The sequence below is a fragment of the Crocodylus siamensis genome, chromosome 8 (genome assembly GCF_052110815.1).
Source record: "Crocodylus siamensis isolate JL-2025a chromosome 8, ASM5211081v1, whole genome shotgun sequence".
In the NCBI taxonomy this organism is placed as follows: domain Eukaryota; kingdom Metazoa; phylum Chordata; order Crocodylia; family Crocodylidae; genus Crocodylus; species Crocodylus siamensis.
The window spans coordinates 10,051,375-10,077,238 of NC_143402.1; the positions used below are offsets into that span (position 1 = coordinate 10,051,375).

General features: G+C 44.0%; 1 protein-coding gene across 3 annotated transcripts in view; it reads right to left on the minus strand.

Moving 5' to 3' along the window:
• The window catches only part of IL1RAPL2 (interleukin 1 receptor accessory protein like 2), a 556,641-nt gene that overhangs the window by 208,010 nt on the left and 322,767 nt on the right, over positions 1 to 25,864 (minus strand). For all 3 annotated transcript variants that reach the window (XM_090060565.1, XM_090060564.1, XM_090060567.1), the window contains exon 5: positions 18,930 to 19,083. In XM_090060565.1, coding sequence (XP_089916691.1) covers positions 18,930 to 19,083 — 154 coding nt within the window. The remainder of the gene's footprint in view (positions 1 to 18,929; positions 19,084 to 25,864) is intronic.

Genomic DNA, 25,864 nt, shown 5'->3' on the forward strand with positions numbered 1-25,864 from the left:
CATTCTGCCATTATCTATAGCCCGGTAAGAAGAAGCCATACCAGAGACAGAGGAAATCTGAAGCTGTGCCCCTTCCTCTCAAAGAAGTGTGTTGTTTTGTGAAATCCCAACTCTTGCTAAAAGACAACTGCTCCAATTATATTCAGTTTGACTGACACATGCAAAAGAATATGCTCAGGAGAAAAACATTACACTAAACAAGTAAGTAACAACAAGCAAGGCGGTATCAAGTTTAATTCCCCCTTCCCTAATATTTCGCATTGTTGCAGAGCGTCTGCCCAGATCCCAGCCTTGCTTCCCACAGAAGTGAATGAGGGTAAGATTTTATTTTTTTTTTGTTGGGGGAAAAAAAAATAAAAATCCTTGAAAGGAGGTGTCTGTATCCACCAAGCATGATGCATGGCAGTTCGATAACAACAGAAGCTATAACTTATCTACTCGCATAGGCAAAATCCTAATTTGTAACGTCTGAAACTGTTGACGTTATTGCCCGAGAACAACTTGATATGTGAGGGCTTTTCACTCACCCGTATTTATCATGTGGCGTGACAATCTACTAGCTTCTGTCAATGACCTCATTATGGCGTCAGGTAGCAATCTCGGCTGGAAAGGGTTCACCTCTCAATGACATCAGATGCAAACGGCAGGTGAATTATGGATCTTTGTCACCTTGAGTTGAAACCCGAATGTCAGCAGAGCCAGTAACAAACACCTCATCTTAATGAACAGAGCCCTTCTCCGCTACAGAAAAGCTGGTGCAGCAGTGCAATATTTAAACTCTACAAAGTCCTTATTAAATGTGACAGCAGCAGCTGTAGCAACTAGAGCACTGGCAGAGCAATGAAAGGAATTAAAGCTCTTTTGAGGGATAAAAAAACAGGTACAATTTTAAATATTAAAACGGTGATCTGGGCCGATAGGTGACATGAAAACAACGGCAGCTAGCCAGAGGTTCCTAAGATGTTGAAAGCCATAGCGATCACCCTCTCCCAATGTCAGGAAAGGGAACAGTTTTTCCAGCCTACCTCATCCACATGAAACTGGTACATGTGATTCCTTCTCCTTGTCTTGAGTTCGATGGATCCTATTCCTTTATCTCCTCTATCACAAGATTCAGTTCGGCCAAAACAATCAATATTTACTTATGAAATACATAATTGAACTATCTTAGCCATGAATCATTGTGCTCTTAGATTGCAGAGCGTAGTCTGAAAACCAAAAGGTATTTTTATCCCTATTTATACAATTTTACACAATGCATATCTCTGATGTACCCAGATGGCTTTTATGGAACTAATGTATTGATAATTTCCTTGAGAAAGCAACTCTGAAGTATGTCCATACTTTATTATATTGCCTCAGTTGGGCTGGCATAATCTATAGCAATTTGAATGCTCTTACATGGGACTTCAGGAAGAAACATTTTTTGCTAAACTTGCTCAAACAGTCCTAAGTGCCTTAGATCAGTACATGGGTAAATTCTGAAACCTTTCACTAAATCGGCTAAATAAAAGCTGTTAAAGACATGGCCCTGTGTCATGGCTGGATGTTCTAGATCAGAGGTTCCCAAATTTTTTTCTTATTGCATACCCCCTTCCCGATTTACCAGCTGCCTGTGTACCCCTACCAGCATACACTTTATATTGTAACCCCTTAAATGCCCATTATTAGTATAATAAAATAAAACCACCATTACACAATTTCTCCTGCATACCCCACGGAGATGTCTTGCATGCCCCCACGGGGACATGTCGCACAATTGGGAGCCCCTGTTCTAGACACCAAAATCCACACCCTTGACCATATAACCTTCCCCGCACCAGCGGGCTGCGATCACAATACTGTCCTGTTGACTGATGAATTGTCCAAAGCTTCTCTGGAGATTTCTATGTCAACTGAGAGATGCTGTTTTTCAAGTAGGAATACAGTTGCTTCCCTACCTCTGGGAAGCACAAAAGGAATGATAGCATTCCTTTTGTGGAATAAATATGAAATAAATGTTACAGATAGGCAGTATGGAGTAGATGTAGCTGCTCTTTTATCTCAACACATGGCTCGTTTAGTCCCGAGCTGGGACATGCTGGTCAGGTAATATGGAAAAGGTTTGGATTTATACAGAGCAAAATTTGGCTAGTAAAAAGGAAAGTGGGAAAGGGGGTGGAAATGTTACCCCCGTTGATCAAATTAAGTTACCCCCCTTGATGAAACATATGAATTCTTAGGAAAACCCACGAAGATTCACTCTCATCCATGGGAAGCGTAGTTGTTTCACCATCTGATTCATATTGATAACTGCATACTTAAAATCAGCTGGTTACCAAGCACTGTGCACCCCTGCCTTTCCTACTATGTTGGTCTACCCTCCTATCTTTACTTCATACCCTATTCGGTAAATACTTTTAATTCTTATCTTGTTGACAACCAATTCCTTTGGCAGCCCATGAACCCACCGAAGCACGGGATGCAAATGACTGCTTTCTTGCCTTTCTTTCTTTCTGCTTCCTTGCAGAAGCACTCCACACAGGTGGTCATGGACAATATATACAGACCATAGCCTCAGCCCTCCCTTTAAAACAAGGACCAGTACCCTAGGTTACAAAAGACACAGTGCATACAAGTATAAAGAAACTCTCTGCTGGCTGATCACTAGTAGAAGTAGCTTTGTCCCCCATCAGTTGTTTCTCTACTTTAATTTAGGAGGTGAGAGGAACAGTTGAGGCACTTGACAGAGGAGGTGTGGCATGGATGGGACATGGTATAGTACTGCTTGTCAATGCTCAGTCCTCCCCAACATAAATTAGAGCCGCTCCTTTGTAGCTATGATTTGCATGAGCTACAAAATCTTTCACTTATAAAGCAGTTGGCTGTTTGAACCTAGCCTTAGATGAAATCAAATGTGTTTACCATCTCAAACCCACATACAATGCACTAGCAATGTTGGTCCCATGCATGGTGGACATGTGACCATACCAGAAAAGCCACTGACACATTTGGAAATGTTACAGATAGGCAGTATGGAGTAGATGTAGCTGCTCTTTTATCTCAACACATGGCTCGTTTAGTCCCGAGCTGGGACATGCTGGTCAGGTAATATGGAAAAGGTTTGGGGTATAAAAAGCCACTTTGGAGATTTATACCCCTGTATTGCCTATTACCTTTATGGTCCAATATGGGTCTAAATACCCTAGTCTGGTTTGCAGATCTCTAAATTATTGCCTGCTTAAGGCAGAGCATTTCATCTGAAAGAGCTGTCAGAACCAAGCACTCGTCATAAGTAATGAGTTCAGAGGGTTTTTTTTAAACATCTAAAAAGATAAAAGAATGGAGTTACTTAGCATTCTCATCCCATGGTCTGCAACCCGGTTGTATGTCCTAAACTATTCTGACATGGTAAAAAAACAGCTCATCCCAGGCTGTAAACAAGTCAGTGCATGAAAGTAATGAAACCAAGGAGCTACATATTCTTAATTAAAGTTACATATGATTAAATGCATTTTAAGTTGACAGTGTTACTTTGCTTTGCTTATAAGAAATCAATCCATACAGTAAAAGGCAAAGAAGAAATTAAGTATTTTATCAAATTGTTATATGGCTTTAAAGGAAAGAGGATTAAAACAACAACAACAACAACATCATGTTTTTTCCTATGTCCTTTCAAGTTTAAAATTGCAAGGGACAGAGCAAACATCTGTAACTTATTAGCTTCAGACTTCTGGAGAATATCATAAGAATAACATCTGAGCCTGCAGCAATACCACCCAGTGCTGTTATCCTGTCTGATCTCATAAGCTAAGCAGGGTCAGGCCATGTAAGTACTTGAATAGGACACCTTTGAGGATCACCTACGTGCTGCAAGAAATCGTGTTTGCAAATCAGCAGGGGTTACTCTTCCTTCTACACAACAATTTTTCATGCCCACTGTCCAGCAGTAGTACGGTGTGGTTCAAACCAGACAAAGGAGTCAACACAAGGATATGCAACCAAAACCCTTGCACTCGGCGCAGTACTAACCACTCTGATCATATTCCAACTATTCTGATTTCTCAAGCCATTTTAAATAGCAAAGAACACGTTTTTCACTTCCTGGTCTCCTATTTTTCATAGCACTGCCAAGCAGTGTTAAACCAGCTGTGACACCCAAGCTGGCACCATTTCTGTAGTGAGTCAAGTCCATAGACACCATAGAGATGTGCGTCTGATCTGTGGTTTGGAGCTCTTCAGCATAAGTTTACTCTGTGTGTGAGTGCACAAATGCAGGAGCGAGAGTGAATGGGTGAATTCGTGCATGATTACTAGGAGAACAAGCATCCAGCCTAACTTTTCCCTTTTGTTAAGGAAGCCCCTTTTGCATAAAAACAGAGAGCATCTGGGTTTATTGCAATGGCTGTACTTCACCTCACTTCAGAGAGCAACAAAGCCTTCATACTATCAGTCATGTACTAAATCACCTGTGTTACAAAAAGCACAATATACTCAGAGAGTGTAGCTGCAGCTAAGCAGCTCGCAAAAGAAAAGGCAATTCTTAAGGAGGAGCTCATGCCTGACATTTACGGCATATAGGAAGTGATTGAGCAAGGTACAGTCGCTGTGCACAATGACAGATCATCGGATAAACGAGGAGCTGAAAACAAGTTTGGAAGGCTTGGCTGTCCACATCAATAAATTAGACAATAGCAAATAATCAATGTTACAAACTGCAAACTGCTGATTTAAGTCGGGAGGCAAAAATCTAGTTGAAGCGTCTGACGATGACAGAGAACCAGGGGCCAACACGGGTCAATAAAAAGTAAAGTTATTTGCCATTCTAATTACTTTGCATGTTCACAAGATAGGAAGGCAGTTAGTGAAGCTGTAAAGCAAAGCACCAGGAGTACTGACACAATATATAATTCATAGACTGCAGCATATTGCTACATTTCTCATCGCCCTAAAGCGTGCATCTTACTGTACTTTTCCAGGAAATATGGGGTAATATTTAACGGTTGTCTTCCAAAATAATTTTTCACCAAACCATGTATAAACAGGTCACTCCGGTCAGCAGCAGAGTCATCAATTTGGATCATTTTTGGAGACAGAGAATTAAAGAGCTCTTGCCCTTACGGATTCATTTGGAGCATTTTCACTTGAACAGCTCCATAGTTCCCACAGCAAGCCCTAATGGACTTGTGCAGCTGAAGATACGGGGCCACGTCCTCCCTTGGAGTAAATTGGCACAGCTGTACTGAAGGCAAAAGGGCTGTGCCAATTTAGGAGGGCCTAGCTGGAATTCATTTAGAGAGGATATGCTAACGATAGAAGATGTGACTGGCAGATGTTGCAGGTGAATTGTCATCTTTATTGTGTTTCTTCCTGGCTTGTGCCTCTCTATCTGCCTTTTTCTGTTTTGCAGCTGACACATGCTACTCAGCAGGTTCAGTTTGCTTCCTCGGACACTGTAAAAAATGCACAATCTGAGAGACGCTCTTCTAAATTGCTCCTTCCTCCAAACCGCCCAAATCCAAAATGGATTTTGTGGGAGCACATGCTGCATTTGAAAAGTAGCAAGAATTTCAGTTTTCAGAGAGTGCTTCTGCAAGCGCTATAGACACAGAAGCTATAAAACCCGTATTGATGCTGCTGACACAGAACTTAAAAGCAAGAATAGGGAGACCTCCGCCAGTGTAGATATATCTGCACTTCCCATCTACTCAATAAAAAGCTACAGTTACCCAGATTAGTATTTGCTCTTTGTAACTGGTAGATTACAATGTCTCAAAAATACTCTTGCAACCAGAGGTGGGAAAAAACGGATTGTTTCTTTTAACTAAATAATGCTTTCTTCACATTTACTGTTGAGTCGAAGTGACTTAACACATTGTGAGAATTTCCAGTGAATTTATTTTCTCGGTTGTGACCCATGTCCTTGGAAATTCGTGCTGTACAGAGGCTCAGTGCTGGCCAGAGATAGTTGGGAATTTATCAGTGGAAGGTTTTGCTGTCGGAAAATAACGTGCGTTTTACTGAAACCCAGGTCAAGACAGTTCTTCAGGGTCATAATATAAGCGGGAGGCCCTCAAATAGAAGAAGATAAGACACTCACTTAGGTTCAGATCTGGGTTTCTCCATGACTTGGGGAAACCTAGGTTTCCTGCATCCTGGGAGAGCGCCCCGATCCTTGCTTTTCTGGGGTGTCTCTCTCCCTCTTTCAAAAACTTCTAAAGGTCTTTGTATTACAACTTATTGCACAAAGAAAGGCAGTGTCAAATGTACCAGTATTTTTGCCTTCAGTAGTTCAGTTTGGCCACAAAAAGACTCACGAGCACTCAGACTGGGTTTTCCTCTTTGTAGTTCTATGTGAGGGCTTGAAGAAACTATTTGGGGGGATCTTTGGGTAAACAGTGCACCCCCTCCTGCAAACACAGGGGACTGTGCTTGATGGCTCTTATGCTCCTATATTTCATTGTCCAAAAGAGATTAGCATGACTTCAAATCAAGAGGGCAGATTGACAAGAAATGTCTCTGGGGGAGAGAACTGTTACTTTGCTCTTTCTGCATTATACTGGACTGGACTGAAACAGTTGGCTTGCTGAGAACTACTGGCTGCGTGTGTGGAGACTCACCGCTCACCCGTTCGGGTGGGTAGATAGAGATACTAAGGTAATTAGCAGCATCCCGGCAGCACCGGTTGGACAAGTGAAATCCAACAGCCCTCCGAGAGAAGTAAAAGGAACGTGAATATTTGAAGGTATTCACAAAAGAAAGCCCTTGACACACACTGATTCAAGCAACACTTCTTTTTTTCCACCACCCCCCCCAACAGGAAAGCTCTAATTTTTTGGCAATTCCTCTGTTGCTTTAAATAGGCTGTCATTTCCATGATGGTTTGAGAACCCAGCTGTGGAATTCATTCCATGGTCCTTTAATGCTGGATGTGTCAGCACTTGACCTATTTCTGACTTGGTGCATTGTCATAAAAAAGGAAGGCTTCCTTTAGAAAAAGCAAAGTACTGTAAAATGTAATGCATCATTTACATGAAAATGTAGTGAAGGAAACGCTGAGAACAAACTCTGCGCTCAGTAACAGCCGTTGTTAGGTGGGGCTCTCAGCAAATGCTGAGCGTAGGCAGGTTCATCCTAACTGAATGACTGACCCCACGACGGCATCAGAATATTATCCACGTGGAGAAGTAATTTAATTTTTCTAGAGACATCTACGGATCCAGTAGTCAGAGAGGATAACTCCCCAGATAAGATGTGTACTACAGATGTCTCATTAGCTACATGTCAGTTCAGCCTCTTTTGGGGAGCTAAATGAAGAGTTTAGGGCTCCTTCTGGTTTGAGGTATGGTAAGCGGGAGGGTGCAAGTCATAATTATGCTTGATATTTTGATGATGGAAATGAATTAGGAAAGAAAAAACTCCCTTAAAATCATGGGAAACGTCCCTGAAATCCTGGCCTGTTTTGCCGAAGAATGCTGGATTTGGTCTAACGATAGCCAAGGCAAATGGGTAGTGAGTGTCTGACATACTTGATCAAACATTTTGTACAGTGGCTTGCAATCTATATAATTTATGAAAGGAGGGAATTATGGACTGGAGGGCAAAAATAGCTTGTTAAGGACAAAATTGGGCTGTAAAATAGAAAGTGCCAATCTGCTCTCCTTGAATTCCTATAGCTCCCAGTGAAGCTGGTAAGATTAGAACTGAGGCCTCTGGCTGTAAACAGTAAATTCGCTGCCGAGACGGGGTTATGGCTGAAGCAGTCAGATGAGACCAACGGAGGACATGTATTCTGCACCGGGTGTTAAAAATGGAGAGGAAAATCAAGCACCAAGTATGAAATGAGCTTCTTCCAAGCCAAGGAAAAAGGCCTACAGCTGACGAGAGAGAACAAGAAGGGTCTCCCGGTGTGGAGGAGCAGGGATGGATTTTGGACAATACGCAAGATCCAATATATTCTGGTGCATCCTCACAGGGGAAAATGTTCTTTCCAAAGGGACAAAGATAAACGTTTCTCTCTGGAAGGAAGAGTCTAGCAGCTGTTTCCAGGACTAGGGAAATGAGATCCTTGTGCAGACATTTCTTCCCAGCCCCCATCAGCACTAAGAGTGCAAATATGTAATGTAGAGCAAATCCTGAAGGACAGTATAACCCTGCCTCACTCACTTCAGAGGCATTTTACTTTAGAGTGCTTTTCAAACTGTTTTATCGTGAAAATCTGCTAGCAGCTTTAGGGGCTCTTTGAAGTATTTTCTGCTTTACTGAGACAACAAACTGCCTGACTTATTTGGAAAAAAAAAATACAATTAAGGAGAGGCTAGAAACTCCCAACAGGTTTGCTGGCTAAGATCACAGTAGGAAAAAGAGCCCCAGGGCCATGAAAATTAGGTGAAACAAAAAGCGGGTTGGAAACTGGAATTTACATTTTGCAGGAAATTCTGGGAGTGTTTACAATTTGTCCCAAATCGAATTGAAAAGCTGAAAACAGATTCCATTTTTTTAATGATTACGACTCATCAACACATTTCATTTGGATCATATGCTGTCACCATGGGCAGATCTAGAATTTTGGAAAGGGACATGCATGTGGTGAGGTGCACTGCCTCGTGTAGACCAACACCTTTTTCTCCTGTTAAAAATAAACCAGAAGCTCGACTAATATGTTTGGGGACTACAGCTATTTCATTCAGTTTAAGATTGAGGCAAAAATACATATAACTTCTTTGGAATGAGTTAAAAAAAATTCCCAGGGCTGTGAAATAGGAGCTTCATTACCATTCATTGAGAAGAGACAGCAGAATTGCAAAGCAAAGGATAGCTTGACTGGTGGAAGATCAAGACCATTGGAGAGAAGAGAGGCTTGTTAACACCTGTTGAATGAAGAGTTCAGAAGGAATCAGCACTGCCTGGCTAGAAATGCTGCTGCCACAGCTAAGTAGGTGGTTTTAAACTGTGGGCAGACCAGGTATCGAAGTGGGGTGCACGTGTACCAGTGTACCCCTCCTGGCTCCCCCCCGGCTGTAAGTGTAGCCCCTTGGCTCCCCCCTGGCCTCTTCCGTCCCTGTCTTATTTCAGCCCTGCCATTAAGAAAATGCAAACCCCATAGAAGGGTTTGGAGCTTAGTAAGAGCTGAGTGAATATTTTCCAGGTGAAACATTTTTCAGCCAAATAATTAAAATCTGGGGACACCGAAACATTTGGCATGTATTGGGAGCACAAAAAAATAATTTTGGAAAATCCGAAATGTCTTAAATGAAGCCTTTTCATATTGTAATACTTTATTTTTAAATTCAAAACAAATCAGTTTAAATTCAGTTGTCTAACAAAAAAGATGAAGCTCTTTAAAATACTAAAATAGAAAATAAAATGTTTTCTTTGGCTTTTAACTATTATTTTCAATGTTTTATAACTGCAAATGTACACAAAAAATCAATTATTCATACAGGTCTCCTCATGAGCTTCTTCTATTGCACACCTGCAAAATCCCCTTAAAATCTGTGACAGCTGGGAGAGTACCCCTGTCTGGGCTGTTTTTAAAAGCCAAATTCACGTTCTGGCCTGGACAAATGTAGAAATGCTAATGAAAAGTTTCCAGACACCAACAAAACCCAACCTCTCCAGCAGGTGGAATTTTAAGAACTAGGAAGTGCAATGAGATTTAAAAGACTGTAATTGCAAAACATGAGTGAGCAAGCAGTGAATTCAGGCAGAAACACTCCCTTCATCTACCCATGTGAAATGATTTGTCATCTGAAGATGCTGAAAGCAAATACTATTGGCTTTTTGAAAGAACTCAGCATTTTAATGGGGTGTGAGAAGAGTGCGACAAAGACAGAGACAGGGTCAAAATAAGCTCAGAGAGCAGACTTGTCAGACGGGGGAACCCTTTTTCTGTCCAGTTATTTCTTATGTCATTATAACTCATCACTGACACTCATAAAGGCATTATGTGGTTACCTTCTGCTGTCAAAGGAGAAAATAATTCATCAGTTCAAGTTCACAAATCATTTCTTTGTCCAGAGACCACGTTATACAACCAGAGATGTCCCGCTAGCCTAGTAGTCCATGTTACGGAGATGTCACAGGCATCCCAGTGAAGAATCAAATGTTACCAAATCTTGCTGACCTGCTGGAAAAGTGGTTATTCTTGCCTGATGCTGCTGTTTACAACACTAGCATGATAAATGCTATGTTCCTTGCTATCTTGTAATCTAATCTATATGATGTATTCATTTCCTAAGAAGTGCAGGGGAACAGCACCACAAATATTTACCCAGTTTTTATAACCTGAGACTCAACAGATAGGCTCTGGAATAACCTTCTTCACAGCAATCTGGCCCACGTCAAAGCAGGGCTTCCACTGATAAGCATTTCTTAATTCTACCCCTCCAACCCTAAAGCCACTGAAATAGCATTATAAAATGAGAAAGGCTGAACTGGTTCCAGAACAAGAATAAATCCATCTTTTTGCAGATGGAAATTCAGGTCATTTGAATTTTAAGGTCTTTTTACTACTTGAGTAATTCTTTTTTTACCTTAATAGTTTCACATGTCTAGTAGTGGTAATTGTCACAGGATTGGTTCCCTTATTTACCCCCATACATTTTTTTTTTAGCAATATGGGGATATTCTAATTTAAACCATAATTAATTTTTGGAGGCCCTTGATAGAACTATTTGTTTGAGAGATCTTGGAGATCAGATTTTAAATATATTCCTTAAGAAGTTTTGCTTATTAATTAAACCTGTTTATTCCCTGCAGAGCTGCTAACAAACAAAGTAAGAAAATATATATATTTGCCAAAGTATGTTCTGTGTGAACACTGTGGCAGGGCACTGTTGGTACCTGCCACTTTAAGAGAGGAGCCAAGCAGCCAGCAGGTGCTTGACTGTGGCCATTTTAGACCTCTGGCCACCTGTATAAAAAGAGCAGGCCAGGCACTAACATCGTCTGGCTGCAAGGCTGCATGCAACATCCTGGAGGTAAGGGCAGGAGCTGTAGGGGATGGTTTGGAGGCTCCCGGTCCTGGGTATGACCTAAAACTGCTCCCTGCTGGGAAGGGGTGGCCTGGTGGGGCTCTCAGTGGTACAGGAGCCCCCAGGAAATGCCAGCCCAGTTATCACCCTGGTGAAAGGTGGGTGGAGTGCCTTAACCCTAGCCCTCACCTTTGGGTGGGTCATGTAACATCAGAGGTAGTTGGGGCCAGGCATGGCTGCAGCTGCCTGAGCCCTGTGGGGTGAAAGACCCCAAGGAGTGAAAGTGGGGGCCAGGCACAGCTGTGGTCACCTGAGCCCACCGGGGAGGGCAGCCCTGTGGCCCCAGTGAGGGGGCAGCCCCAGCAAGGGGAGGTCAAGGAATGTCTTCGGATGCCTGAGGCTGAAGTTTGGGCCAGAGGCCAAGTAAAGGTGGCTCAGTCTGAGAGAGAGGGGTGAGTCCTGATCCCGGTAAGTCCTCCACCACTGGGAGGCTGAGAGTGGGTCTAAAGTAAGAGCTATAGTAGAGCATAAGGACCTGCTGCTCCAGGGGGGAGTGAGAGTCCCTGTGAGACCCTGGATTACCAGTCGTGGTATGGATTAGGAATGAGTGAGGACCACGCACTGCTGAAGTCATGTGAGCCCTGTGACGTACAAGACCCCAAGGAGAGGTAGTTGGGGCCTGGCATGGCTGTGGCCACCTGTGCCCCACAGGGGAGGGAAGCCCCAGTGAGGGGGCAGCGTGAGACCTGGAGCCCCAGTGAGGGAAAAACCAGGGGAGTCCAGTAGGTACGAGTGTATAGAGTTGCCTCAGAAGGAACGAGGGCAAGCTTAGACCCGGTCAGGTAATTGGCTGGCCACTACCCCAGTAAGGGTCACGTGAGAGGCCCAAAAGACAGTACGTCTGCCACCCAAGGTATGAGCTAGTTAAAGCCTATGGCCTAAGGGGCCCGCTCCAAGAGGGAGCAAGGCAGTACAAGTTGTTGACGCATGAAAGAGATCCCGTGAGAGAGGGTGGAGTGTGAGAGGCCCTAGTGAGAGGAGGGTGGTATGACTGTGTGTGTATCTGAGGCCTGACAACAAGGCCTAAGCTTGGTCCAGCTGTAGGCCGGGAGCACTATGTCATCTGGATGCCATCTGTGAGGCTTGGGCTGCGGTGTAGGGGAGGAATGGAGCTGCAGATAGCGCCCCTTGGCATTTGGGCAAAAATGGCCAGCCTTGTGCCTTAATTAATATCCTAATTAATTAACAAGGCGTGGCAGGAAAGACACGTGGGTGGTGTGCCCAAAGGCAGGCAGGGAAACTAGCACTGTGGCTGGCAGGGACCCCCACCTTGCCACAAACATATTATACATGATAAGGAAAAATGCTATGTAGTAAAGATTCTGGGCCACGTTGAATTCAGCAAGACTTCCTCCATAAATGCAGCTACTAAGATTTGGTCCATTTTCTTCTGAAGAATATATTAAAACTACAAAGAACCAACTGCGGAAAAGAAAGCGTTCTTCTTTGCAATGTATTATTGTTAAATACACACTGAAGCATAAAGATTTATGCACCACTAATTTGGAGTTACGTGCTTGCAATAAAGGAATGTAGCTCAGTATTTTCTCCTTCTAAGTACATCACATCTGCATAGTTTTGGAATGCTTTCAAGGTTGTGTGGGGAGAGAGTTTCCCCCCCAAAATCCCCAAACGAGCTAGAAATGCTAACACCTTTATCACCCTAACTGACCTCTCCTATAAATTCAGTAATTTGTCAATAGTTTGCCTGTAATACAACATCTATAATATCTATAAACTGCATGCAGTACTCCAGATGCAGTCTCCCTACACATGCCATTATGACCTATTTTGATTTGTGCTCCATCTTTCTACCATGTGCAGCCCACATAACATTTGCTTTCTTAACTGCAGCCAGACATTGCACGGATGTTTTTAAACTTCTGTTATTCTTGATCTTTACTAATGTGCAGCAGCTGATTCAGACTAACTAATATATACAACTTATACTACACGTTTGCAAAGCAAAGTAAGGATGAGTATCAACACCCCCCTTAATGAGTCTGTGCTGTCTGAGCTGAGGAGGGTGTAGGTGGTTGGGAGCTCCCTGGGCATTTCCCCTGCACACCTGTTGGGGATGCTGACAATCTGGTCCCTGGAATTTACTCAGGCACACTAAGAAAAGGCAAACAGTTCCATCAACCTGGATGACTTCAGTGAATGTTTGCCTGCATAATGACTGAATGCAATTAAAAACATTGTGCCTATCTCCTAATTGAAAGTCTCACATGCCTCACAATATATAAAAGCATAAACAACACTAATTAAATACAAATACATTGTCAATCTTTACTACATTTCCTTACTCAGTCTATACCTGCCCATAGCATCTTTCTCGCTTGCTCCCATTCAACATATTCCACAATTATCTATGCCTTGATCAACCCCAGGATGGATGACTGAGTATACCCTATTGGGAACCCTTCCTGGAAGTACTGTAGAAGCCAAAACACATGTTGAATATGGCTACCTACTTATTGAGTTTGACAATATCAAAAATCTCAGAAAAAATCTCAGTTGTTCTCAGAAGAGTACTAGACTGATTTTTAGAACAGAAAGGATTCAACAATGTTGAAGGAAACTATACTTAACCCGTGCATTGGAACAACCACCCATTTTGTGCTCTCACTCTCAATCAGTGGCTTTCAACTTTTTTCATTTGCAGACCCCCAAAAAGTGTCGAATGGCAGCGTGGACACTTTTGAACTGCAAGCATGGGTATTCACATACTTTTGATCGATCGCAGACCCCTTTGACATAGTCTGCAGATCCACAGAGGTCCAGGGCCCACAGGTTGAAAACCACTCTTCTAGACAACCAGTGTGAGGGCATTACTGTGATTGCTGGCTGGGATACCTCTGCCATCGCATTGTCGCAGGTTGGTTTCCCGAGTGCAATTTACCACAAAGGCAGGGCTACCCCATCCATATTACCTGCCTGCCACTAAAATAGCCAAGCATACTGTTACCTGTCAGTTCTGTGTTCCTGAGTGAGCCCTGGTACCCAGCTTGCTGGACTTACAAAGGACTTTTTCTATTCCCCCCCACTTCATCTACCCAGAACTAAGCAGAAGAAAAGTTTAATAGGTATCTCGGGCCATACAGTCCTCGGTCCCAGTATGGGAGGCCTATTTAAATTTGATTGACTAAAACTCAGTTGCTGGGTTAGGGAATGTTGAGGCAAGAGACTGAGTCAGAGTGGGTATGGGCAACAATTAAACAATGGTTAAGGGTTCATTACTGTTGGAGCCCTGACCACAAATGCTGTCATACTTTTCCTGGGAAGGCCGGTGGAAGTCCTCCCCACAAAGTTTATGAATACTCCAAGTAATCCACTTAAGTCTGTTAAAAGACTACAGTAAGAGCTGAAAGTAAGCCGAAGCTTATTCACAACAGGCAAAATACAAAACACTGATGCTGACTACACAGTGCAAGCATAGCTAGGCCATCAGAGAAGAAACAACGTGGTATCCCTTCCAGTAGAAATTATTATGAATATAGAAGATAAAGCTGGCTCCTAGGTGTCTGGTTACTCCTTAAAACTTTAGGCTTTTCCTTGTTGTTAGTCAGTTTCTTGAGATGTTACAAACCAGATAACCCCTTGGCACTGAAAAAGGTAATTCATTTAAATTGAAACTGTTTATGTCACAGGATTTTCCCTGTCCATTACGGCTTGGGACCCTCTTGATTTACACAATTAAAAGAATGCTTTGAAGAAGCTGGACTAGGGGTATGAGAAAGCTGTAAAGCAGCAAACAGGGTGTTTCAAGAGGAAGAAATTTCTCTGACACCATCTGCTGTTGTTCTCAAGAAGCTGGGATAAACAGATCATCTCCCGTCAATGATCATGCTGGGAACTTTGCTTGCCAACAAACCACCCAACTGCCTTGGAAAGGGGCGATCCCAGCTTTCGCTCTCACTCTCGCTCTTTCTCTTTTTTTCTCTCTAGGCATAGCTTTCTGAACCTGAATTGTATTAGTTAAGCTTGAGCTAGGTTTCCCCAAATACTCAACTGAAACAGGGTAATATCATAATTGCTTTTGTTTGTTTTTCCTTGCATGTCTATTACTACGAGTACCATCATAAATTTCATATCCTTAGCAATAAATAACTTTTATAGTCACCAGGTGAATTTTTCCTTCTCTACTTCTCCTTCCTCACTTGCTCTGCAGCGATGTGTCTTTTACCTAAGCCAAAGATCCCTGTGAAGTCCAGAAATACTGTAGGATCTGCTCATCAAGAGGCTACCACTACTAGGACAGTGAGGGCAAAAGAGTGGGACATGCTGAGTTTGAGACACTTAAGAGAACTGAAAGCTGGCCCATGAGGGTGTCAGCTGGACACCCAGCCAGATTCAGAGTATCCTGTTTAACTGTGTGCTTGCGTCTGACTGCAGTTTATTGTAACCTTAATGAACTGATTCCTGGCATATGAGGGTATCAGCTTGTCCATGCTGATCAACTCGGCCGGGTCAGGCATGTCACGTTACTGTGTGCGCGTGCGTGCGTGCGTGTATTTGACAGATTTGGTGGCTGGCAGAACCCAGCCTCATTGAAACCGAGTCCTGCAAGATAGCTCCATGGGGGGTGAGGGTTTGCAGAAGGGAGAAATGCAGCTCCGTATAGAAACACAAGTAACACAAGCAGCACATTCACAGAATTACAAAGACCCCAGAAGCGTACCCCTAATGAATGAGCGCACCCCAAAGTGATGGGCAAATTTGGTAACAATACAGACAAGGAGGAGAGATAGGAATTCACTATATCTCTCTTAATTTTGGAATTTCAAGAGGTATTTACTCGAGTGAGCGAAAAGATTCAGAGACACTAAGTTACGTCTCTTTTCTATGCATGGCGTACCACAGTGCTGGCTTAAGAAAGACCAGGTGTTGCCAACTGCTTGTTAAGCTAACCTTTTATTCTGCTAAAGAATTCCCAGTCTGGCCACCAGTGTCTTGCTATTAGCAATCTATACTATTAGAAAAGCTTGTGTACTTGAGAGTTCATAAATGCTAAAAGCAGCAGCAATAGCAGAAGCATTAGAAAGACTCTGCAAAGGCAAATGCATCTCAAACCAGTGGGTAGGATCCCTTTCCCCACACTTGCAGTATCCACTAACAGTGCAAATTCTATTAAGGCTTTGCTTCTAACAGCTCTTGCTTTGCTGGAGAGCCTTCGGCAGTATTTACTAGCTGTGATTTATACAGAGCAGCAGGTTTGACAGTTTGAGCTCAAGTCCTATAACCTAGCTTCCCTTGGCATGGCAAATCTGTTTTTGATGGGAATTGAACCAGTCCCTGAATTCACTTCCAGAAAATAGAATTATGTTGCCCAGTGCATCGATGGGGTCGATAGACTACTATTGCTCTTAGCAATCTGGCTTCTAAACGGCCGCCCCCATCCATTTGCATTTTCTCTGGAGAACTACTTAGACCTGGCGTCCACAACAAGTGAAGTGTCAGGGCAGGCTACAGCTTGAGTATGACTGAGCCACGTGGTTTACTTTCTTATGCCCAAGCTGTACCAGAGGTTACTCTCATCCATCTTGCCTTTTTCGTTTGCTGAAGCCATTTTGTATCTGCAGCCCAAAATTCACTGAACAACCTATAACATGGACGCTTAGCCCCTATGCTTGTGGGCGAAGAGTGAGAAGAGCTTGGTTTTGGTGTCAGATTAGTAATGGTTTCCTCTGTGAAAGAGATGAGGTACTCCACAAGAAACAGTCATTAGGTCTCTCCAGGAAGCTTAGACAAACAATCGGTCAGGGAAGGACTAGGCGTCTCAGAGCCTCCGAGCAGGGGGATGGACTAGATGACCTTCAGAGGTCCTTCTAAATCTATGATTAGTGGGTGGGAAGCAGTCCAATTTTGGTGGCTCTGACAATTAAGCATTTACAAATGTAGCTGTTTAAATATTGCATTCCCACCAGTATATTTTGCATAGGAGACATAGTATAAATTCATGCAGAACTAAATTAGTCAGGGAGGAAACAGAACCTCAGAAAGTGCACTAGCGACTATATACCTATGTGTCTTGTCCATTCAGTTTCCTATGACAACACATCTTCCATCCTCCAACATCCGCCAGCTACCAAGTGTACTGGGTACCTGCTTCCACCTCGAGCTAACCCTGCCTGAGGAATCTCAACTTTACGCTGTAGTCATGGGCCCAAACAAATAAGCCATCACCATTTGTTCCAAACTCAGCACCATCAAACTAATTATATCATATATTATACATATAAGACGATATCAAATTTAAAAAACGAGGGAGAGAAATGACTATCCATACACCACCAAATCTCAGACACTTCGTACAATGGTTCCATGAATACTGATTTTAACCCATCACTATTATACATTGTATAGGTTATCCTCTATACACATTTGGCAGCCTCTTCCAGGTACCATGTGGTATAGAGAAAAGGATCCACTAAAAAATCAGATCCGAGTTTCAAACGTATCTGGAAATTTCAACCAGCTTACCTAAAGTCTGCGTAAAGAGAGCTGGTTTGTTATTATAGTTACAATACTGACTGCATGCCATATGAAGGAATGAGTGGCTTTTTTGCAAATTGAGGAGAATATATAAATCGTACATCAAATTTAAAGAATAATAATCTCTTGGTTCTCAAGTATTTTATGAAGTGGAACAGTATGTGATCCCTCATTTACATTTCTAATACTTCAGGCCACAAACACTTTGAAGAAGTCAAATGACCTAAACTACAGGTGCTACAGGTTTCTGTCCCTAGTCAAAAAGTAACTAAGCATATACTGTATAAGTCTGGTATCCAGTGAAAAGTTTTGCTTTAATCAAAGGAAAAGGCTGAGGAGTGGTAAATGGATTGGTATACGTTACAATTTATTAGACAACTGTATATTGTATATTGAACAACTGTATTTTGAAAATAGCATGTGAGCTGAACTGACACTAGGGCAGACAGCTATAATTGCATGTGTCTTAAAACAGGGCTGAAATTTGCTCAATGCGCTTCAGACTGTAAGGCAAACATGTCAAGATTTGTTCATGAGGGACTGTGTGAAAGAGAATGAACATTTTCAGATACTTGCTCATAAAGTATCATGGATATTAAGTGCTACATAATAATTTTAAGGCTATTTCCTTACAAGAGAAAAGGAAAAGGATTAGGAAAGAATGGGTATACCTATTAATTCCTAATACAGGACAAGAAAACTGAAACAGATAGGTAACTGCATTTATTAGATGCTCACACATGCATAAACTGAATGAGAAACAGAATCTGTTTAGTGAAAGTTAAGTTCTGTATTAAAATATAGCTCTTTAATTATATTCTAGGAAGAGACAGCGGCTGACAAAGTCCTCCCTGAGGGCCAAACCAACAGCAGAAAAGTTGAATCGGAAGATAAGAGGCATGAAATAATTGGGTATTTGGAACCATAAATAACTCATTCATACTGACTCTTTTGACTACACGATTTACTCTGGGACACCACATTAAAAACTATAAAATGCTGGATTTGAGTTTGAGTTTTCAGCCAGCATAGCTCCTATTCAGCATTAGAGCTGGACCCAAGCTGCCAGAAATGGAGGTAAGTGGCTTTATTACATCATGTGCCAAAACATTCAGACCTGGGCCTGAATTCCTATGAAATCTTGGGTTCCTATAGCTGAGATTTTGCATTAGCGTGGTTCTACTTTTTTGTTTTATATGCAACATCTGCATGTTCTGTAAGGAGTAAAATGCACATGAGACCGTTTCAGCAGTCAGAGGGGGCCTCGTCTTAATTTCCTCCAAATCTAGGGTTTCTTGGATACCGGGGGCGGTTTGATTACAGTCCATGTCTGTCAAATGTTTTAATTCCACTATTAAACCAGCTTTTCTTTAGTCTAGACTTCAAGACTTCTTTAACTTTATACAAGAAGCTCCTTACCTGTAACCTTCAATTCGGTTGTTCTTCGTATTAGCTTGCCTTCAAACTTCAGTTCACAGGTATAATTTCCTCCATCTTCTTCCTGGACTTCTTGTATTAGAAGAGTATTTCCTTTCTGAATTACTATGCTTCTCCACATTTTTGGTTTACATTCCTGCAATAAAATAATACGTTGTTAAAATTAACTAGCTTCATGATAGTGTGTAGTCTTGTTGGACTTTCAGTGTTATACACAAGTAAACATTGATTGCACAAAGATCTCGCTCTACTACTCCCCCCAAGCTTAGTGCCATCTGCCAACTTGCTGAGGGTGCACTCCATCCCATCTTTCAGGTCACTGATAAAAATATTTAACAAAACCAGTCCCAGGACCAGTACCTGGGGCACTCCACTTGATACCAGCTATAAGCCCAATGATCCAGCCAGTTTTCTGTTCACCTTACAGTCCATTCATCCAACCCATATTTCTTTAGCTTGCTTGTGAGAATGTTGTAAAAACCTGATGAAGTGAAGATATATCATGTCCACTGGTCTCCCTGCATCCCCACACCCAGTCATCTCATCTTACAAGGAAATCAGGTTGGTCAGACATGACTTGCCCTTGGTGACTACATGCTGTCTGCCCCCAGTCACCTTCTTCTCCTCCAAATGCTTAGAAACGGACTCCTTGAGGACCTACTCAATGATTTTTCTAGGGACTGAGGGAAGGCTGACTGGTCTGTAGTTCCCTGGATCCTCCTTCTTCCCTTTCTTAAAGATGGGCACTATATTTGCACTTTTCCACTCATCCAGGATCTCTCCCAATAGTCATGAGTTTTCAAAGATGATGCCCAATGGCTCTGCAATCACATTGGCCAACCCCCTCAGCACTCTTAGGTGCATCCTGTTTGGCCCCATGGACTTGTAGACATGCAGCTTTTCTAAAGAGTCCCTAACCTGTTCTTTTGCCACTGTTGACTGCTCACCTCCTCCTTAAACTGTGCTGCCAGATGCATTAGTCTGGGAGCTGACCTTGGCTGTGAAGGCTGAGGTAAAAAAGGCATCGAGTACTTCAGCCATTTCCACATCATCAGTCACTAGGTTGCCTCCCCCATTCAGTAAGGGACCCATACCTTCCCTGACCTTCTTGTTGTTGACATATTTGTAGAAACCCTCCTTGTTACCCTTCACATCCCTTGCTAGCTATGACTTCAATTGTCCTTTGGCCTTTCTAATTTCATCCCTACATGCCTGAGCAATACTATTAAACTCCTTCCTAGTTGTTTCTCCAAGTTTTCACTTCTTATAAGATTTCTGTTTGTATTTTAGCTTAATGAAGAGTTCCCTGCTAAGTCACGGAGCGGGAGCGCCAGATGTAGCACCCCGGCCACTTCCCGGTCGGTGCGTATTTGCCACAGGGGGACCCCCGCCCCTCAGTTGGTGAGTTGCCTGCAGGAGGACTCCCCCCAGTCACTGACTGGTTGCTGGGGGGGCATGTACCGCCTCAACTAAGGTGTCACTAATCGCCCATGGCTCTAAGATTTGAATATTGACTATTTAGCAAACTGGAGCTTATTTGAAATGTCTTTTCTTGTTTCAAAATAAACAGAAGTTTAAATTACCAGATACAGCAACTCCCTCTCTGTCATATATGCACTGTTTTAAATATCAGCGATGCAGAACCAGTGGAAGAAATTCCCCATGCCTATCATGAATAATCACTAAAACCATTGTTCTAGTTAAGGATCCAATCGTTTTCATAGTTTCTAGGGTCAGAAGGGATCTGAGCAGATCATCTAGTCCGACCCCCTGCCATGGCAGGAAAGAGTACTGGGGTCAAACAACCCCAGCAAGGTGTTCATCTAACCTCCTCTTAAACACCCCCAGGGTAGGAGCCTGCACCACTTCGCTTGGAAGCTGGTTCCAGACCCTAGCTGCCCTGACCGTGAAGTAGCGCCTCCTGATATCTAACCTAAACCTACCCTCTGCCAGCTTGTGACCGTTATTCCTGGTCACTCCTGGTGGTGCTCGGGGGAACAGGGACTCCCCCAATGCCTGCTGATCCCCCCTGACTAGTTTATAACAGGCCACAAGATCCCCCCTCAGCCTTCTCTTGTGGAGGATGAACAGGTTCAGGTCCCGTAGCTTCTCCTCATAGGGCCTGCCCTGCTGTCCCCTGATCATGCGAGTGGCCTCCTCTGGACCCTCTCCATGCTGTCGACATCCCTCTTGAAGTGTGGCACCCAGAACTGGACGCAGTACTCCAACTGTAGCCTGACCAGTGCCGCATAGAGGGGGAGGATCACCTCCTTGGACCTGCTCGAGATGCATCTGTGGATACATGACAAGGTACGGTTGGCATTCCTAACTGCCTCCCCACACTGCCGGCCCATGTTCATCTTGGAGTCAATTATGACTCCAAGATCCTTTTCTGCCTCCATGCTGACAAGAGGGGAGTTCCCTAACCCGTAGGTATGGTGCCAGTTGTTCCTCCCCAGGTGCAGCACCTTGCACTTGTCTGTGTTGAATTCCATCCTGTTCTCATCCGCCCGCCCTTGTAACCTGTCGAGGTCTGATTGTAGCCTGTTGCTTCCTTCTAGTGTGCCCACATCCCCCCACATCTTAGTGTCATCAGCAAATTTGAACAAGGTGCTTTTTACCCCCTCATCCAAATCGCTGATGAAGATGTTGAACAGTGCGGGCCCGAGGACCGAGCCCTGGGGGACCCCACTGCCCACGTCCTTCCAGGTTGAGAAGGACCCATCCACTGCCACCCTCTGGGTGCGGCCCTCCAGCCAGTTGGTGACCCATTTGACTGTGTGGGTGTCTACACCACAGCCCCCCAGTTTCTTAATGAGAACGGGGTGAGAGACAGTGTCAAAAGCCTTCCGGAAGTCCAGGAAGACTCTGTCCACTGCTACCCCTGCATCTAATGATCTGGTGATCTGATCATAAAAGGCCAGCAGGTTGGTCTGATAGGACCTGCCACTGATGAACCTGTGTTGGTTGCCCCTAAGCATGCAGTCCCCTGCTGGCCCCTCCTGGATGTGTGCCAGAATAATTTTCTCGAACAGCTTGCCTAGGATCGAGGTAAGATTAACTGGCCTACAGTTTCCCAGGTCCTCCTTCCTTCCTTTTTTGAAGATGGGAACCACGTTCGCCCTCTTCCAGTCCTCCGGCACCACTCCAGAGCACCACGAGTGCTCATAAAGCTGTGCCAGGGGTCTTGCAATGACCTCGGCCAGTTCCTTTAGAACTCTAGGGTGGAGATCATCCCAACCGGCTGACTTGAATACATCCAGCCCCCCCAGAAGCTCCCTAACTAAATCCTCGCTAACCCTTGGCCCAGGTGTGCCTCCCCCGGGGCCCGAGGGGGGCCCAGCAGGGAGGTGGCTGTTCTGGTCCCTACTTAGGAAGACGGAAGCAAAGAAATTGTTAAACATGTTAGCTTTGCCGTCTGGTGTGATTACCAAGTTTCCCATGGCGTCCTGCAAGGGCCCCACATTACCCGGGACCTTCTTTTTACCCCCTATATATTTAAAAAAGGACCTCTTATTGTCCTTAATCTGGGAAGCTAGTCCCAGTTCCATCTCTGCCTTGGCCTTCCTAACTACCCACCTACATCCCCGAACAACTGCAGAATAGTCCTCCCTGGTGATGACCCCTTCTTTCCATTGGGTGTAAGCCTCCTTTTTAGCAAGGAGACATTCCTGGATGCTTTTGGTGAACCATGGAGGCTTGTGCGCTCTCCTGCTCCCTTTGATCCAGGTTGGGCTTACCTTCCTTTGGGCTTGGAGGATCGTCTCCTTAAGGAGCGACCACTCTCCTTGGACACCTGGCTCCCCTCCCCCCCCGCCAGGACCTCAGCGCTTCTCCAACTATCCTCCTTAGCTTGCTGAAGTTTGCCCTCCTAAAATCTAGGCTTTTCCTCTAAACACAGACCCGCTTGCAGGGAGTAGCATACAACTCACATTAAGATTTAACCGAGAGATAGTGTATACATGCAGTCACTGCCTAGAACCACATAAAAATGGAAGAAAATATAAAGAAGAAAAAGTCCATGTAAGTTACACACCTGTATAAAACCTCATACAGCACTTCCCAACTACCTGGAAGGATACTGTACTGGGGTAACAGATTTGGAGGTGGAAAACCTGGGTTCAGTTCATCATTTAGCCATAGAATTAAAGAGTGGAGAAATCACAATCTATCTTATCCATCTGTTTCCCATCTCCAAACTAGGGATAGTACTCCTGGCCTCACAGGGTTCTTAGGAGGATATAAACCATAAATAACCACTAGGGTCTCCTATGCTACAGTGATAAGGACCATGTAATGATGTACAGGCAAGCCCTGCTTAGTGCTCTTAATTAGTTCCTGAAAAACCGAGCATTAAGCGAAACGAGCATTAAGCAAAACCGAAAGTATCTGACAACCCAAGATGGAGACCGCAATTGTTTTTAATGACCCAAGATGGTGTTATAATGAAACTCGTTGAGCGCTAAGTGAAATTAGGTATCAATTTCAAATGAGCGTTAGAGCGAAACAGCATTAAGTGAGGGTTGCCTGTAGAAGAATTTTCAAATGTTCTGGGTGATGTGTAGCGGGTTCTATCATTCCTTTTGGCAAAAATTTCGAAGGTTTCAATGAGGAGAAAAAAAAACAGGCTTTAAATACAAATATGCTGTGCCTGATGCACTAAATTATTTCCAGCAAAAATCAGTAGCTTGGAACTGCCAGGTGCCAAGTTCATTCTGTGAGATAGTGATGACCTGCAGTCCTCATCTGCTTCCCCAGAAGCCCCTCACATCTGTCATTTAGCAGTGTTGAGTCCCTGAGGTAGTTTCGATGAGGCCAGGACTGGCTCTGACATCTTCACTTCAGCGTGCCGTGCTGGGCGTGAGTCAGCGAATCCTAGAAGCAACACGATCCCAAGAGCATGACAGGGCTCTGCCCGGATGCAGTGTGTCAGTCCAGCCAGCTAAGTCACATAACCCTTAATGGTGTTGATGATTTAATATACCTTGGAATAATCCGTTCTGAAGTGTAGGCAGAGTCTGATAAGTGCCTCTTGAAAATGGTGCCTTGGGGTTACAAGTTTATTATCTCTCACTAAACTTTAATATCAGCTCTGCCCAGTCTGCAAATTAAATGATTGGCTAGGTCTTTTTTTTTTCCTTCCCCCTCAAACTTCCAATGCTGCCAGCTCATCCTAAAGCTTCAGTTCAGTCCAGCGTTTTAACCACAGGGCACAAAAAGCAACTTACTTTTGGTGTGAAAAACCTGGCCTGTACTCCTGGTTTTTAAGCCTGCTATGTGTTCAACCCAGCCTCTGCAGAAGTCAGAGCAGTCTGAGGGTTGCACTAATCTGTGTCAACTACTAATGGCCTTTGATGCCATCAGTCGTAAAGCCTTGTGGAAAGTTACAGGCCAGATCGGGATGTCCAGAAAAGTACATCAAAGGCCTTCAGCTTCTCCACAATCAGATGACTGTGAGCATTTATAACAGAGAAGCCTTGCCCTGTTGCTGGGAAGTGGTGCAGCCTCATCAAAGGCAAGATTTTTGTAGCACAGACACAAGCAGCCAGCCCTGTGGTTAAGTCAGCTGACAGGGGAGCCAGTTGACCAAAATGGGGTATGGCTTCCAGCCATATAAATCCAGGGCCTGAGCCAGCACATTCAGTTTGGCTCTGGGAACTGTGGAGGGAAGTGCTCCAGGGCAGGAGAGCTTCTGCCCAATACTTGGATTGCCCTGGGAAGTAATGCAAGTAGGATGCTGCCGACTTGCAAGGGAACAGGACTCAGGGTAGGGGGAAACTGAGGGATACAGTCAAGGAGATAGGGTTTAGACCGAGACCCAGTTTGGAGTTGTGTTATAGCCAGAGGGCTGATTTGGAGGTAGATTTCTAAACTGGTAGTTTGTGGAAGGAACTGAGGAGTGGCTTGGAGGTCCCAATAGTGCCTATGGGGCATGTGATTGCCTTGAGCCCTGCCAGGGGTCAGACTCAAGACTGGGGCTAGAAGGTCCAGAGCCCAGAGAAGGGCAGAGCAGGGCAAAGCTTGGGGCCAGAGGGCCCAGAGCCCAAGTAGGGCAGAGGTGAAGGAGGGCGCCCAACCTGTTACTCCATTCTAAGTAGCGGATCAGAGACAGATCCAAACTGGGGTCAAGAAAGGATGCGTCATCACCCCAACTCTGGTCTCCGTTTATTTTTAAAGTCATCTTGGTTCTCATTAAGGAGAACCTTCTGGGTTTGACATTGAACACCAAATGAATGGAGGGGTCTTCAATCTGGGATGTTTCAGTCAAAGGCTAAAGAACTCAAAACAACCATCCCTCGACCTTCAGTATGCCAATAACTGCACCACCCTTGCACACACTGAGGAATAGCTCCAGACTGCGTTGAATCTTTTCGGAGAAGCCTCCCAAACTTTGGGCCTCTCTCTCAACATCAAGAAGGCTAAAGTGCTCTATTAGCCTGCCCCAAGGCATGGATATGAACCCACACTCCAAATTACCATTGAGGGAAAGACCCTGGAGTAGATCAGCACTTCTCTACCTCGGTAGCCACCTCTCTTAGAAAGTGAACATTGATAAGGAGATCCAGCATAGGATCCGGTGCACAAGGGCATCCTTTGGGAAACTGTTTTGACATATGTTTAGGCATTAAAATCTCTGGAAATCCATGAAGCTTCAGGGCTACAATGCAGTCATCATCCCCACTCTCCTCTATACATTTGAAATGTGGGTGACCCACAATTGTCATCTCAAGAGCCTGGAGAGGTATCACTAATGATACCTCTGGAAAATCCTCCACATCAAATGGGAAGATCACCACATAAATGCCAGCATCTTTGCTAAAGTAATATTACCAGCATTGATTCGGTGATCCTCAAGCACCAACTTCGCTGAACCGGACATGGCGTGTGGATGCCTGACTCATGACTCCCAAAACAAG